General features: G+C 43.6%; 1 protein-coding gene across 3 annotated transcripts in view; it reads left to right on the top strand.

Moving 5' to 3' along the window:
- The window catches only part of SLC24A2 (solute carrier family 24 member 2), a 242,518-nt gene that overhangs the window by 191,834 nt on the left and 33,978 nt on the right, over positions 1-16,706 (top strand). For all 3 annotated transcript variants that reach the window (XM_079925518.1, XM_079925520.1, XM_079925519.1), the window contains 2 exons: positions 3,285-3,383; positions 4,159-4,277. In XM_079925518.1, the coding sequence (XP_079781644.1) occupies positions 3,285-3,383; positions 4,159-4,277 (218 nt within the window). The remainder of the gene's footprint in view (positions 1-3,284; positions 3,384-4,158; positions 4,278-16,706) is intronic.

A 16,706-nucleotide genomic window follows, 5' to 3' on the forward strand; every position in this document is an offset into this window, starting at 1 on the left:
ATATTTTCTCACTAAAGCCTTGCATTTAGCTCAGGAGTCAGTCGTTAACATCCCTGTTCAACAGGTGGGAAAACTGAAGCTCAGAAATATTCTTGGATTTACCAGTTCTCAGCCAGCAGAGCCAGTGAGAGAGGCGGGGCTTAAGCCCAGGCCTAGCTGCCTCGAAATCACATCCTTTTAACCGCAATACTGTGCTGCTGTCCTCAACACACACGCATCCTGCGAGGTGTTCTCCCAGCTTGTGGCTTTAGGCTGAACAGGTTCTCAAGGTGCCAGGTCTTCCTACCCCCAAACCCAGAGGGTCCCTTTGAGAATCATGTTCTGTGCTCACTCTTGTCCTGTCAGCATGATCCTCCCAGCTTTTCTCAAAAGGTGCCCTGTGGTGATTCCAGGGGTGTCCACTGAACTGGGATGAGGATGCCTTGCTGGCGAGGCTCTGCCCCACCACCTCAAGGAACTCGCCTGTGTGCTAAATTCGAAAGGTGGGCCTTCACCTTTTCTGTGTGCTGCTTTTCTAGAAACTAATCTCTGAAAATCCTTTTAGGCCTTGGAGCCGCCATTGTCAGCACTCACAAGGCAGAAGGGCTGCCAGGGGCTGCAAATTGGGGCAGAAGTTTTATTAAAGAAGTTGAAGGGGTGGGTGGACAAGAGCTGCTCCCCAGGCAGCCTCTGCAGCTTTGCCTTGCTGCCCAAGGGCTGAACCCCTAGAGAAAACAAGTAAGGTCTATCCCTCCCATTTTTCCATAGCACAGAAAATCTGAGGTGCTCCTGCAGTGGGAAAATGAGTGACACACAGTCTAGAAAACCCTTGCTGGTCTGTGAAAATGTTTGAGAACCTATGAAATCCGAATTCTAGAATCATTTCCCTACCCTGTCCTCGCACTCCTCCTTTAGAGAATTTGGGGAAACCAGCCCACGAGTGACAGTGGCCAACACCGTTATGAAAGGTGTTTCCTGGCAGAGGGAGTGGCCAAACCCTTCCACGCTTTGGGGCCCCTTTTGTTATCATTTCTCTCTGGCGTTCATCTGAGCTCTGAAAAGATCCTTGGAATCACACACAACATGTGATTAACTGGTTTCTATCAAATATTTTTCTCTGCCATGTTTCATGACTTTCGGGCATGACTTGGATTGGATTACTTCACGTTTTATTTCCCCAGGCTTGTTTGTTTCCTCTTCTGAATGCTCTCTTGCTTTATTATTATTTTACATATAATTTTTAAATAGCAATTGTTGATCATAGAGCTGCAGAATGTTCTAAGTTCAAAGACAGACCCCCAATCCACAGAGTAGCATTATTACTAGAATCATCACCTTCTATAAAGTTTTAGAACCTCCCTTTTCCTCTTCTTGCCTTTCCAGCAGATGATTTGAGGACTTCTTAGGGTTGTCTTCCACAAGAAGTACCCCTCTTTAGGCTTCAGGCTGCCAAATGCTGAGAATCACTCTTCATTATCCAGCTATCTACTCCCCAAATAAGACTAGATTCGGCAGCCAGGAACGTGTCTTGCATCCATGCTCCCTGGCAACCTCCAGACAACCCCAGCTCCCTGCCTGTTTCCTCCTTCTTGAATTCCTTCTTTTTCTCTCCTTTTTCTTTTCTTTTTTTTTTTCCTTCTTCCCTTTTACCTCCTCCTTCTCCTAGTCCCCAGACTTCTTTCCTTTCCTCTTTTCTTCCCCGAGTTTTCCTTGGAGATTAAATAGAAATTCAAATTACCTTCCAGCGTGGGGAACCTGATGCTGACCTTCAGCCTCCCTCAAGGATGGACATCATGCCCATCACTAGTCCTTCCTCCTCATTCCTTATGAAGCCCAAGCCACATACTGACCCACTTTTCTCTGCGTCATGTTCCTCTTCCTGCTTCCTTGGAGGGTGTGCCCAGCAGGGCACATTCATTACCTAGACTAAGGTACTTACCTGCTGGAGGCTACCTTTATGGTAGCAGGCATCTAGATTTAAGACTAATGGAGCTTGCAAGCAGAAGGGGCTCTGTCCCCCGTCATTTTCACCATTGAAGTCAACTGGTCCCACTCTAGTTTACAGCTTCTGTCATCCCCAGCCAGGCACACAAGTCACCTCTATGACCACTCCCCAGGATTTCCGTTCACAAGGAGGGGTGGGGTGCGGATGCCAACCTGCCATGCCCCATCCTAGGAGGACAGGCTCTCCAAGAGAAACATTTTTGGGCTTGATTTGGCTTGGTTTTGGTCTAACTAGAAAAGTAGATGAGCTCCTCTGCTAATATGCTGCTAGAGAACCCAGCCAACCCCCAATGCCTAGTGGGAAAATTGTAGGAGTTGTGATATTTTCAGGGACTCATCATATCTGAATCTAGGCAATAATCAGTCAGTTTCAAATGAGGCTCCTTTGTACCTTGAACGTTCCCGGGGGAAAAAATTAAGGATTAAAAGAGAAAGAAAAATGCGCTATGTTTCACATAAAGTAATCTCTACACTTTTGCATGCTTTTTTCTGTGCTTGTTGCATGCATTTACCCATTAATTATGTCAGTAATGGAGAAGAAATGAAGCATTACTTTTGTGGTACAGCTGTTTAAAATGATTACTTTGAAAATGGTATTTTTTCCAGCACCTTTCCTTAAGCGTCTCTTCACCAACAGACATTACTTGCTGTGCTTAGTTGCTCACCCTTTACCCTAAATCCCCAACTGGAATCAGTTGCCTCCCTGATGCTTTAATTGCAGCTGACTCAGCTAATTCGAAAAGCTGTGATGCATCCCAACTCCTGTAGAAATTGCAGTGTTAATCAAGATAAATGTTTGAAAACCAAAGTCAAATCAAAGGACCCCTGGACTTGGCTTTCCATGGCCAATTCTGGGATGAGCATATAATTCCAGAGACACAGCTATGCCTCCAGAGCAGTTCTGTTTCTCTAGAAGCATTACTTTTGTGGTAACAGCTGTTTGAAATGATTACTTTGACAATGGTATTTTTCAGACCTCAGCTGTAGAGGGAGTTTTGGTGATGATTGGTGCTTTCGTTTTTTGTAAGCAATTGGGAGGGAGGGAAGAGGTCACCTTTCGTCTGTGATCCGGCAGCTTGAGGTTCTCAGAGAACTGGGCTGAAGAATCACAAGGTAAGAAAGTACCCTTCTTGCAGGTCATAGGGCCTTTGGGCTGGGCAGAAAGGAGTGGGTGCCGCTGACCGGCTCCATAGCTGAGGAAGCCACGTTCCTGCTTCACCAGCGCTTCGCCATTTGCCACGAACCTCTCTCTTTATCTTCCTTCTCACCTGTCTCCTTTCCATTACTTTCTCTTGCTTCAGGGAGGTTCAGAGAAAAGGCTTCAATTCTCCACAAGATCGCCAAGAAAAAATGTCAGGTGGATGAGAACGAGAGGCAGAATGGGGCTGCTAACCATGTGGGTGAGTCCGGGAGACTTCCATCCCGTGCCTTTCCTGAAGTACATGGAGGGGGGCAGAGAGACAGGACCCAGTGTGGACACCCCAACTCAGTGCAGACACAGAACCCCGCAACTCAGCCCTTTCCTGGGTGTCAGGAAGAGTCCCACTTCCCCCTCATGGGTATAGGGCATAAATAGACACAATATATCACCTACCCCCAGGGGAACTTTAAAAAGAGCAAAACGAGGGCTTCCCTGGTGGCGCAGTGGTTGAGAGTCCGCCTGCCGGTGCAGGGGACGCGGGTTCGTGCCCCGGTCCGGGAGGATCCCACATGCCGCGGAGCGGCTGGGCCCGTGAGCCATGGCCGCTGAGCCTGCGCGTCTGGAGCCTGTGCTCCGCGGCGGGAGAGGCCACAGCAGTGAGAGGCCCGCGTACCGCAAAAAAAAAAAAAAAAAAAAAAAAAAAAGTCCATGCTCATGTTCTTGAATGGCGAGTTGGTCAGTTTGCCTAGAGAATGCATACCCCGGGAGTTGATAGGGTACTCAAGCTCAGACATCAGGCCAGAGGGGATGCCAGAGAGCTAGTGAAGAGAGGAAGAGGGCTGAGTACACTAAAAGGCATGGAGGAGAAGGGTAGAAATCCTTTGCCATCTGACACTACCTCAACCCTGGGCCTTATCACCCCTCAGAGACCACTACCTTCTCCCTTGGCCCAAGATAGGGTGTTCTTCTCTATATGGCTCTTACTCCTACTTGACTCCATTTGCTTTCTTTGTATGTACCTGATTATGTCACAGAAAAAATCGAGCTCCCAAACAGCACCAGCACAGAAGTGGAGATGACACCATCCAGTGACGCTTCGGAACCTGTACAAAATGGAAATCTCTCCCACACCATTGAAGCCGCGGAAGCCCAGGTATGCCTCTTTTCCATTGCTCTTCCGGACCGCCGTTCGCGTCGATATTCTAGCCCAGCAGCACAGACTTAACGCTCTCCTTGGAGGCCCCAGCTCCCAGCTGGGTGGACACCAGGTGGAGTCATCCATCCTCATGTATATTTCCCAGTACCAGCCGGGGCACCACATGCGTCAGGCTCTTCCTTTATCCAATAAGTACACATATTCTCTAAGCCACTGTTTCTCAGGGTGAGATTGGAGGACTCATGGGGATAAAAATGCAGATCCCTAGCCCACATCCCAGACCCGATGAAACTGAATCTCTGAGAAGCAGCACCCAGGAATCAGCATTTTTAACTCCCTTCCCTAGTAATTCTTAGTAGATGATAAAGTTTGATCACTGCTGCAGTCTAATCCTTTCTCTGTCTTTAGGGCCAAGATTAAGTAACAGAGAAACCACAGCCATCACCCCTTGGTTAGCCCCCTTTGGCCTTCCCTGTCCCTGCAGTTGAAATTAATCAGTACTCTGGCCCAGTCCACCATTCAGTGTTGCAACCATTAGATAGTTTGATCTAATGGCTATAATATTTAACATTTATACATACAGTGTGCCACGGCTTTGGTGCTAGGTGCTTTAAACCATCCAGCTGAAGGTATAGACGTTTAATATCTCCATTTTATAGCTGAGGAAGCCAAAGCTTAACAGGATGAAGTAGTTATTCGGGATTACTTAGTTTGTAGCTATTAGAAATGAGATTTGATCTCAAGACTGTCTAAATATAGTGTCTGTACTATTTCCACCAAGCAGCACTGCCTCCAGACCACAGTTGCTCAAAAAAGTAGGCAGAAGCAAAAAGTAGGTGGTGCCTGTTAGATTTCTGGATCTCACCCTCCTCAAGTGAATCAGAATTTCGAAGGCATAGAGCCCTAAACTCACATTTTAATCAGTCACCCTGGGTCAGTGTTTCTCAAACTTTAATGTGCTTAGGAATTTCCTGGGGGATCGTGTTACAATTCAGGATCTGATTTGTCAGGTCTGGAGTAGGGCCCAGAGTCTGCGATTCTCCTGAGCTCCAAGGTGATTCTGATGCTGCTGGTACGAGAACCACACTTTGAGTAGCATTCCCCTCAAGTTTGTGACCCACTTCTCTAGGCAGAATTTTCCTGATGAGCTGATAATGAAGCCAGACTACAGCAAATCCATTCCAGCACTCTCTTCTCCTTTACACTGGGATACACTCTGCAACAGAGGAAGTCTGTATGTCTTAGACAAACACTTGCTCATTGTTGCCTGTTGCCTTTATTCCCTGAAGAAAGGTGCAAGGAAGAAAGGTGCAAGGAAAAGGAAAGGATAAAGATGGCAAGCACCTTTTCATATACCTGTTGGCCATTTGTACATCTTGTTTGGAAAAATATCTATTCAGGTCCTTTGCTGGTTTTTAAAAAAAATATTTATTTGTTTATGTGTTTATTTGGCTGCATCAGATCTTAGTAGGGGCACGAGGGATCTTTGTTATGGTGCGTGGGCTCCCTAGTTGTGGCGCATGGGCTCAATAGTTGCGGTGCATGGGCTTAGTTGCCCCACGGCATGTGAGATCTTAGTCCCCTGACCAGGGATCCAACCCGTGTCCCCTGCATTGGAAGGCAGATTCTTAACCACTGGACCACCAGGGAAGTCCCTTTGCCCATTTTTTCATCAAGTTATTCATTGTTTGCTATTGAGTTGTTTGAGTTCCTTATATATTTTGGATATTAACTCCTTATCAGGTATATGATTTGCAAATATTTTCTCCCATTCCATAGGTTGCCTTTTCATTTGTTGTTTCCTTTGCTGTGCTTTTCAGAAGGTATACGTATATCAAATCATCATGTTGTATACCTTAAATAGATAGAATTTTTATTTGTCAATCATACCTCAGTAAAGCTGGGGCAGAGGGGGGGAAATGGCTAAAGGAAAAGATAGAGAAATGGCAGCTCCTTCTGCCCTTGTCTCCTCTGCCTTCTAGGCTCCCACCCTCCTGCCCAGAGCCCTTCGGTCCCTTCGTATTAGCTCAAGGGTGAGCTGGCAGAGCAGCTTATGTCCACATGGATAAGCAGCATGTGGCAGCAGGAAGCAGGCCCCAAGGATACCTGGCTGCCCTTGGGGATGGCGCAGTCACAGGTGTGCAGAGGGCAGCCTCATCATCGTGCCTCTCCATCTGGCTGGCAGAGGGACATCTGTGTCCCCCACACGGGGCACCTTGCTGCAGGGGAGTGACAGAGTCCCAACTGACCCCTCTCTGAGCAGAGCTGTGTCCCCGGGTCTCACGCAGGGTAAGAGGGCAGATTTGGGCACCATCCTGTTACACTGAGAGCTCAAGGGCACACAGACCTTCAAAGAGCCAGGCTACCAGCTGCCTGCAAGACAGCCTGGCAGTGAATTCCAGATCCACCAGGAGCGAGTTACCCAACCTCGCTTTAGTTTCCTTATCTGCAAAGTACAGAGAGCCATAGTACCTGCCTCATTAGGGATATTAGGAGAGTTAAATGAGATAATATACATCATATAGCACAGAGCTAAATGATGTTATTTATATTATTATATGTTCATACCTACTTATATAAACAGCATCCAAAGTGTCCTTTCCCTATAGGTAAAAGGCTTATTGTAGATAAAATGAAAATGAAACATATATATATATATATATATATAAAAATTTGAGAGTATTCAGGGTATGATAAGTAAATAAATAAACATCTATGGTAGGGAAATCATTATGGCCCAGTGTGATCAGGGAGGTCTATACAAAGTGCTCTGGGAGACTTCCAGAGGAAGAAATTGACCCTGGCAAGGGAAAGTGTAAAAACTTAAGAGAAGAGGTAACATTTGAGCTGGGTATTGATGGGTAAGTAGGAGTTTGTCACTCAAAGAAGGAGGAGATGACCGAGATGACATGTTCGCTTAGGAGGGAGATTCCTGTGTAGTGATTGGTTGAGAAAGCCAGGGGAACTGAAGACAAATATAAGGTGAGGAGTGGGGAGAAATCCACTAGGAAAAGTAAATTGGGCTGAAATTCTTCCATTGTTGAATCAGAAAATTTTCAGTGTTCATCTAATGTGTGTCAGGCAATGTGCTGGGCACCAGAGATGCCCACCCATCCTAGCAGAGCAGAGAGCCTGCTAATGTAAACCAAGGTATAATTATAGACAGCCATAGGACCATGAAGAAAATAAAGCCTGGTGACTCAGTGGAGGGGCCCTTTTAGGTTGGAAGGTGAGGGAAAGCTTCACTAAGGAAGCGTCATTTCAACGGAGGCTGAACTTTAAAAACAGGTCAGTCAAGGGAACAGCACCCACAGAGGCAGAGATGAGCTCGGCTTGTTTGAGGAACGGAAAAGTCACTGTGGCTGGAGAGTGGGGAGTGGAGGGAGGCATGATGGTGGCAGTGAGGTCTGACAGGAGGGCCGAGTGGAGCTGGCCTGCCTTGTAGACCATGATACAGAAGTTGACTTCATTCTAGGGCAGCAGCAAGCTATCAGAGGTTCCCAGATGTGATTTGCACTTGTAAACGATCCAAGGGACTGCACTGGGGTGTAGAGAGTGGATTTGTGGCAAGAGATCGTGTAGTAGTAGTGGGGCAAAGAGGTCGCTGCAGGAGTTGAGGCAGAGCTGATAGTGGCCTGGACCAGAACAGTAGACGGGGAGGGGAGGGGAGGAGAGAGGCACGGGGATCATGAAGGGCATTGTAGGCACCGCTCAGCAGTCTGGACCTCCACCTGCTGGGAGTGGAGAGGCGTAGAGGCTTTAAAGGGAGCAGTGGCAGCTTTGGATTTATGTGATAAGAAGAGAGCTCTTTCTGAATGGTCAAGAAGGGGCCAGAGTGAGGGAGGACAGGATGCAGGGCAGAGAGGTAAGAGCCTGTTCGGTTCAAAGATCAGCAAACTATGATCTGTGGCCAAATCCGGCCTGCAGCCTTTTTTTGTACAACCTATCAGATAAGGATGTTTTTATATTCTTGAAGGTTTAAAAAAAAAACAAGGCAGCAGTAGCATATGTGACAGAGACCGTAAAGCCCATAAAGCCTAAAATATTTACTATCTGGACCGTCACAGGAAAAGTTTGCCCACCCCTCATTTCAACCATCTGCAGTCTTTCCAAAAAAAAGAAAAAAATAATGCGGAAGCTCTTCATGCACTTATATGGAATGATCTTCAATATATGTTGTTAAGTGGGAAAGGCAATGTGCCAAATTACATCCAATATACTCTGTCTATGTAAGAGAAAAAAAAGGAGGAAAATAACATATAAACATTTGCTTTGGACGCTGTTGAAGAAACTGGTCATGCTGAGTACCTGCAGGACAGGGGCCTGTGGTAGGGAACCAGGGTGGGAGGTAGCCTTCTGCACACGTCTTTCAGTATGTAGCCTCCTGTAGCTTTTGAATTTTGAGTGAGTTAACTGTTTTACCTATTCCAAAAAAAATGCAACAACTAAAAATAATAATCGGTTAAATTAAAACAGAAACAGTATGCATTAGTCCTTTAAGAGTAGAAGAAGTATGCGTTAGTCCTTTAATAGTAGAGTCTCTGAAGACAGACCACAAATTGAAGACAGTTCAAATCCCAGATCTGCCACTTACCAGCTGTGTGACTTTGGACAAGTTACTTAACCTCTCTGTTCTCATCTTCCTTCTCTCTGAAACAGGAATAGTAACCTATTTCATAGCATTATTGTGAGACTCAAAAGCTCGTATAACAGTTCTTGGCACATGGTAAGCACTGCATAGGTGTTTGCTATTATTAGCAGTACTTAGTAAAACTGTTTAAAAATGGCTGTTAGGTAGCCCAGATGACAAGGCCTCAGACCAAGTATTGGCTGTGGCAGGGGTGACAGTGGCTGGATGTGAGAGCTGTTTCTGAGGCAGAATTGAGACCCTTTGGTAATAAATTGGTCACAGAGCATGAACAAGAAAAAGCAGTTGTGGGTGATGCTTGAGTTTCAAGGCTGGAAAAACTGGGTAACACAGTAAATTAAGGCTGTGATTCCAGAGTCAGAAAAAAAGGTGTGAAATCAGGGCACTCAGGCCACCCAAAGCACAACTTCACAGAAAGGATTCAATGCCTTTTTATTGTGTTGGTTTTCTTTCTTTCCCAGTTGTATTTTTATCAGGCTCCAGGAGGAATGAGGTGTGCATCTCGACTTTATTAATGGAAATGATGAGCCCCACACACCACACACTCACTGCTGATACTCTCCTGAGAGTTTAACCTGTCTCGTGTAATTAACCTGCTGTTTTCAAAACCCTCTTTACCAATGAACTAATTTTACACTGACACCTCAGCTCTGAGACCTTCCTTCTGTCCAGACTTTGCACTGGCAATGAAGAGCATTTAAAATATTCTCTTACCAAGGAAGCCCCTTTGCAGGAGGTTTTCTGCTTCATTTGTATATTTTGTGGAACCAAGAAATAATTTGACTTTTCGAACAGCTTAGTGCTAATTATCTTCTCCCAATACCTGCTAACAAAATGCTGTCAATTCTAACAGAACTGATTTGAGCTGTCAGTGAGAATTTACCAACCTTCTGAATTTTCAATGTTGGAAATTTATCCAGGTTTGAAAAACAATTCTAAGATATATTCTCTCCCACTCAGAACCCAGCATTTTCTTACATTTTAATTTTGCCAGTCTAGACAACAGCCAGGTGATTGCACGTGGCCGGCTTGCTCAGGGAAGCTGCCTGCCTTGCTGTGTCACCAGCCTCCAGACACGACACATCCAAACACTTTACATACACACGCACAGTGAAAGGGTAGGAGGGGAAATGCCTTGCAAAGTTCTTAGATTCTGAAATCTGAAAATCTAAATTTTTTCTTGTATTATGCTTTTTATATGTTGCAGCTTTTATTTCATTTCACCTCTGAGACTTCTCTCTGTCCTTAGGGAAATCCAGATTGTCTTTGCTTTGGTTAAGAGTTGCCCAGATGCACCAGTGGGCAAACAGACTTATTTAAGATAAACACATTCCTAGAAAAAAGAATATGTATGTGCGTGTGTGTGTGTGTATATACACACACACGCACACACACACACACATATACTCACACAAACATACATGTACTGATAGATAGATAGATGATAGAAAATGTATAAAATGCAGACTTTTTTCTTTTTTTCTCACTTTACAACTTAAATATCATCTTGCTATATTAAGCCCTTCCTTTCTCCCTTTGGGATTTCAACCCTGACTTATTTCTCCCCAGTCTAGCATTCGTCCTCACCTAAACTCAGTATGGTTTTTAAGATCTGCTCTCATAGTGCTGATAAAAATATTTGGGTATTATGTGACTAAGTGAAGGATGAGTAGGGAAAGATGATGGGTGTGATTGTAAGCTTAGATTTCTCTTAAGAAAAATAAAATAAAATGCACAAAGATATTTCTCTACTATTAAATGTGCATCCCTGAGGGTGGTAAAAAAGCTTTGTTGTCCAAGACAGCAGTTTGTTTTAGATTATTGTTGTCATTTAAAGTTATAGCGATGATTTTAAAGCTCTGTAGAAAGACTTCATAATAAACATTGGTCCAAAACATTAGCTCTGATAATATTTCCAAGATTATCCAAGCAGATGGGACCTAGAATCCATATGATGTCTTTCTTCCTAAAATATTACCTTTAGTTAGTAAACATTTCCTTTCTTAGCAGTAATAAGTTTTAATAAAGGCCTTTCGAACCTCAGATCTTCCTGTTATTCAGAGAGCAAGTATCTCTTCTAAATGATTAAGGTGAAATAGCCAGATCCACCATTTTGAAAGTTTAGAAACAGCTAAGGACCGAATTTCCCAATATTGATGAGATTATTCAATCTCTTGGAACATTGGTGAAGCATAATAAGAGGATTCTGGCACTCAAGAAATGGAGGAAAGTAGAATATAGTGGAAAGTGGGGCTGGATCTCTGTGTCTGACACAGCCAGAGCACAAGGGCAGTACTGGGGAGAGAGGGCAAGGCCTTTCACTTGTGAAAGAAAAAGAATATCCAAAGATTCTTCATCAGACTGGAGTTTGCAAGGTCCAAGCCAAGAAACTTATTAGTATCTGAGAAAAGCTAATACAAACTATAGAAAAAAGCAAAAATTACAGTGTTTTACCTACCAGGCCTTAGTACATGGGTTCCATTTCTGGAGGAGATAACATTTTTTCCTTTTAATCTATACATACATTTTTTAAGGAAAAGTTGAGATCTAGTTCCTATATCTGATGACCTGTACTATATTTACCAACTGCTTAAGATGCACTCAGAGGCCTTCTGACCACACTTGAAATTGAAATAGATAGATCTGACTCTTGGGTTTCTGCCTAAATTTGAATATTGACAGAGAATTATAACTTCACTTAGAATCTTACTGTTAATAACACCATTTGTCATTGTACTTTCTGAAGTAGTTTGAAGAAAGTCTATTAATTATTCACATAAGATACATTAAGAGCTGCCTATTAATAAAAAGGAAAAAACTCCATTGACACTCTGAAAAAAATACCAACATTAATATTACTGTTCCTATGAGTAATTGTAATCCAGTTGATGGTAAAACGATGAGAATGGCTTTTGAAATGTAGCTTTTATGTTGACGAATCTTTTACGATTTGTATCAGCAGGATTTACGAAGCCCATGAAAACTATACAAAAACCAGTTTAAAATAGCAATACAGAAAGAAATCCATCTTGTCCGTAGGTTGCACCTCAGAATTATTTGGGCAAAATGCAAAGTGAAGGAAAGTAATTGCATTTCACCAGACTCTCCAAAAGCCGTTTACATTAATATAAAATGGTTTCTTGGCTTCTTGGAGAACTTAGGTCCAGACAGCTTCATCACTCACAGCAAAATATTTTGAAATCTTGGTTTCAATTCAAAGTCATGGAGAAGCAGATGAAGTTTTTTCAGGTTGTCACTGCTGAGTGAAACCTCATCATTTTGTATTTAATATGCTAAGTTCTTGATGCTAGATTTTTTTCCATCTATATGTAAAACAAACCATAAGATGGTATTTTAAGGGGGGGAATTATTTCCTACTGCTAGACAGGCAGAGATTAATCACTTTTTAAAAAATCTGTATGCTACATAAATGTTAGCTCTGTTGGTTCAGGATGTCCACACAGAAGGCAATACAGATGTCTCAGATGGTGCTGCCTTCCAAAAAGAGATGCTTTTTGACTGACCTCTTCTTGACTTATCTCTTGGAAAGGGATAAGTGATAGAAGCACAGAGGTAAAAACGGAGTCGAGAGATGAAGGATATTGGTAAATAATGCAAGGGCAAAGATACTGAGAAACTCAGAGAACAAAAATAAAGAGATTTCTCAAAGACTAGGTAAAGAATGAGTGAAAGGATGATTTAAAAATAAATTATAGCAAGTGAACACTTTATTTTCAAAGCCAAAAAAACAAAAGGATTCGAAAATAAGGTATTTTTAAAAGATAAATATCCATAGGGACAGTGTGTAGAAGTCCACTCGGGCTCCCGTAACAAAAAAATCACAGGTAGTTTAAACAACAGAAATTTATTTTCTTACAGTCCTGGAAGCTGGAAGTCTAAGATCAAGGTTTCGGCCAATTCAGTTTCAGGCAAGGGCTCTCCTTCTGGCTTGCAGTTGGTTGTCTTCTCTCTCTGTCCTCACAGAGCCTTTCCTACACAAAAGGGTGTGGGTGGAGAGAGAAAGGAGCAGGGCAGCACTCTCTGGTGTCTGTTCTCACAAGGACACTAATCCTATCAGACCAGGGGCTTACTCTTATGACGTCATTTAACCTTAATTACTTCCTTAGAAGCCCCATCTCCAAATACACCCACACTGAGGGTTAGGGCTTCAGCATATGAATTTTGGAGGGACACAAACACTCTGTCCATAATAGTCAGTAAGGATTCATCTTAGAGTTGAGTAACTGAATTTTTCCAAACAAGACTCTGGTCTTCCATCATTGTGTCTAACAGTTTTTCTTCCTGGCTCTCCTGGTTTTATTCCCTTTTAAAAGAGGAAAGGCAAGTGGCAAATGAAGTTGTCCCTAGAGCCCTTAGCCGACCCATCCCAGAACTCTGAGTTTGCACTCAAAATGACTCATACACACCTTGTTTGGCAAGTCCTGAACGATAGCTCTGGGCTCCCAAAAATTCATTTTCACTCAGACGTTTTGAGTATAGGTCTTTGGGTCTGTAAGACAGAATGATCCACAACCTAGTAATGAGATTTTTATGGATCGATATTTTGAATTTCAAGCACAATGTTCTAGCTCTGTAATAGACAAAATGAAGGCTGCTGGTATGTTGACCCCACTAATTGGCCAACCACTTTAGGGAAAAAAATGCAGATGAGATGAAAACCACTTACTGTCCCTGAGCCAGCTGACACTTATGGTGAGAGTTTATAATAAATGCCTACTGCTCAAGCCACCCAGTCTATGGTGTTTTGTTATGGCAGCCCAAGCAGACTAATACGCTGACCATATGGATATTTTCTTTTTAAAAAGTCTCCTTTTTGAATAGATTTCCGTTGTAGTAAAGCACTCCATGGAATGTTTCTTGGAAGGCACCTTCTACTTGCCAAACACATGTTGGTTTCAGAGCCTTTCACTGTATTAAAGTGTGACTGTGCATTTCTGAGAGCTCCAACTCGTGTGTTGTTTTTAGCTCTGCTCAAAAGACAGAGTCAAGGTGTCACAATATTATGAGTCTGCTTGGAAGCTTTGTTTCAGATAGAAAGTCTACTTACAGCCCACCTACTGAAATAAAAGAGCATTTTCTCCTTAGGGCTATGGAATATATTTACAAAGGCCTTCTGTTTATTCCTCTTACCAAAGTGGAAAGTAAATTAGATTGTTGACATCACAGTAGTCCATGAATGCTCAGTGAATGTTGGATGAATGGATAGATGGGGAACACAATTATTGCAGTTTCCACTTTCACATGAAAAAAATTGAATTATAGAATTTTATTGCTTGGAAGTATCATAAGTCACCTAGTTAAACTTCTCTCTCCTGGATATCTTTGAAGAAATTCTTCTCCTAACTATTTGTTAAAAATAATAATAATAACTAATGTTTATTGACTGTTTACTCTGTCCCAAGCACAGTTCTAGGTGCTTTTCCTGGACTGTCTCAGTTAATGCTGTAACAGCAGTCACATTGTAAAAGAACGTTCTGGAGCAGAAGTAGGGTCTTCTTCGTCTTTTAGTCCCTTCTCCAGCAATCCCTTCATTAGGTGAGGCACGTTCAAGATTTCGTCTCTCTCTAGGAGCCTCCCACGTACGCTTTGTACAGGTGCACACACCTTCTCGTCAGTTCCCAAGGAAACCTAATTGGAAAAGTAAAACATGCCACCTTTGTCAAGGAGAGTATTTTTAATGCTTCAATAATGAAAGAGGACGAAGGCAAGAGGAGAAGCAGATCGTCCCTGTTCCAAGACGATGCTGTTCTTTTGTGCATATTCTTCCCCTGAGGTTCCACTGGCCTTTGAACACGGAATGCTGGAGTCTGGAAATAACCCACCTCCTATTTCATTTCTTGCTGGAGTTAACCTTGTAAAGGGCTTAATCCATCTCCTCCAATGTCCCCTAGATACTCATTTTAGAAGTAGCCAATACAGGATTATCCACAGTTATGGGAATCAGGGGTGACATCAAGCAATGAAATGCACATAAAATCTCGAGCCCTCATTATGGTGTACTTGATTGTCACCTCCTCCTACTTCAAACCTGGGCTAAATTTCTGCACTTTTTTCTTGGATAGAGATGCTAAAGAACAAGTCTTTGTTTTTCACCTGTATTTGAAGTCCTGACATTCTTTGATATCTTATCAGTACCCACATTTCATTTTTAAATTTGTACCTGGCTCCTTGGAGATATCACCCAAAGAGATAGAGGAGGGAAGAGAGTATCACCATGGCTCCTTCCCCACCCACTCCCAGATCTGCCCTTCATTTCCCCTTCAAAGCTGCCCTGGATGGTATAACAAAAATACCATAGACTACATGGCCTATTAACAGAAACTTATTTCTCATAAATTTGGAGGCTCGGAAGCCCAAGATCAATTGTCTGGTGACAGCCTTTTTCCTGGTTCATAGACGGACATTTAGTCACTGTGTCCTCATATGGCAGAAGGGGCAAGCTAGCTTCCCAGTTATATATAAGGACACTAATCCCAATCCTGAGGACTCTGCCACCCTGACCTAATCACCTCCCAAAGACCCCACCTCTTGATACCATCACCTTGGGGGTTAGGATTTCATCATATGAATTTTGGAGAGACGCAGATATTCCATCCATAGCAGACTCAAGAAAAGGAAGAGTGCATCCAAGAATCAGATGTTTCTGATCAGCTTTTGCAAGAACGTGGGGCATCCAAACCACCAGACATTAGTTCTAGACTCAAGAAAATCAACCAAAATTATGTCAATTATGTTCTTAGTGTTTGCCATAGCTAACATTTTTGTTTTAGTAGATTTGATTTATTACAAAAAGCTGGAAAACCTAGTGTAATTGGACATAAAGCACATTCATACCTACTTTATAGGAGTGAGGAGGGGAGGACATGTGGTATTTTGGAAGAGCCTTGGGTTGGGAGTGAAATGAGCCTGGCACTGTGACCTTCCTTCAGCATATCCCTTCATCTTAGGGTCCTCAATTGGGAGGGGGCGGCACTCAATGACCCAGGACCCCTCCAGCTCTGAAATTCTGGGACCCTAAAGTTCCTACACTAGATGGTTGCAGAGGTCTATATGATTGCAGCTTGTCTTTCAAGATCATTCAGTGTCCAAATGATAAAATGAATGACAAGTTCTTGGACAGGAAGGTGGTCCCACATTAAAACATTGCAGGGGACAAAGAAGCTCTGCTTCACAATGACAAGGTTTGTAAGGACTTTGGGGGCCTAAAAGGGGGTGAGGTGCACCAGGTCCAGATGCCTTACAGGTGACACGTATGTGTTCTTCTGCTATTCCAGCATTTCCGTTGATTTGCCTGGGGTCACATAGCTAGCTAGTGGCAGAGATGAGATTAATGGCAGAAGGGAAGAAGGTTAACATGTGCTGATCCCCTGGTCTCTCCCAGGTACTGTGCATCCTGAGACTGCCTGAGAGTTACTATCCCCAGTCTACAGATGAACACCTCCCACATAGCCTACATATTTCACGTGGTTTTTTGTTTGTTTGTTTGGGTTTTTTTGCGGTACGCGGGCCTCTCACTGTTGTGGCCTTTCCCGTTGCGGAGCACAGGCTCCAGACGCGCAGGCCCAGCGGCCATGGCTCACGGGCCCAGCCGCTCCGCGGCATGTGGGATCTTCCTGGACCGGGGCACGAACCCGTGTCCCCTGCATCGGCAGGCGGACTCTCAACCACTGCGCCACCAGGGAAGCCCTTTCACGTGTTTTATTAGTGGCTTTTGTTGAGGGTGACGGTTTCAGTATTCTTGATGCACCCACCCAGCC

This window comes from Stenella coeruleoalba (genome assembly GCF_951394435.1).
Source record: "Stenella coeruleoalba genome assembly, chromosome: 7".
NCBI classification, from domain to species: domain Eukaryota; kingdom Metazoa; phylum Chordata; class Mammalia; order Artiodactyla; family Delphinidae; genus Stenella; species Stenella coeruleoalba.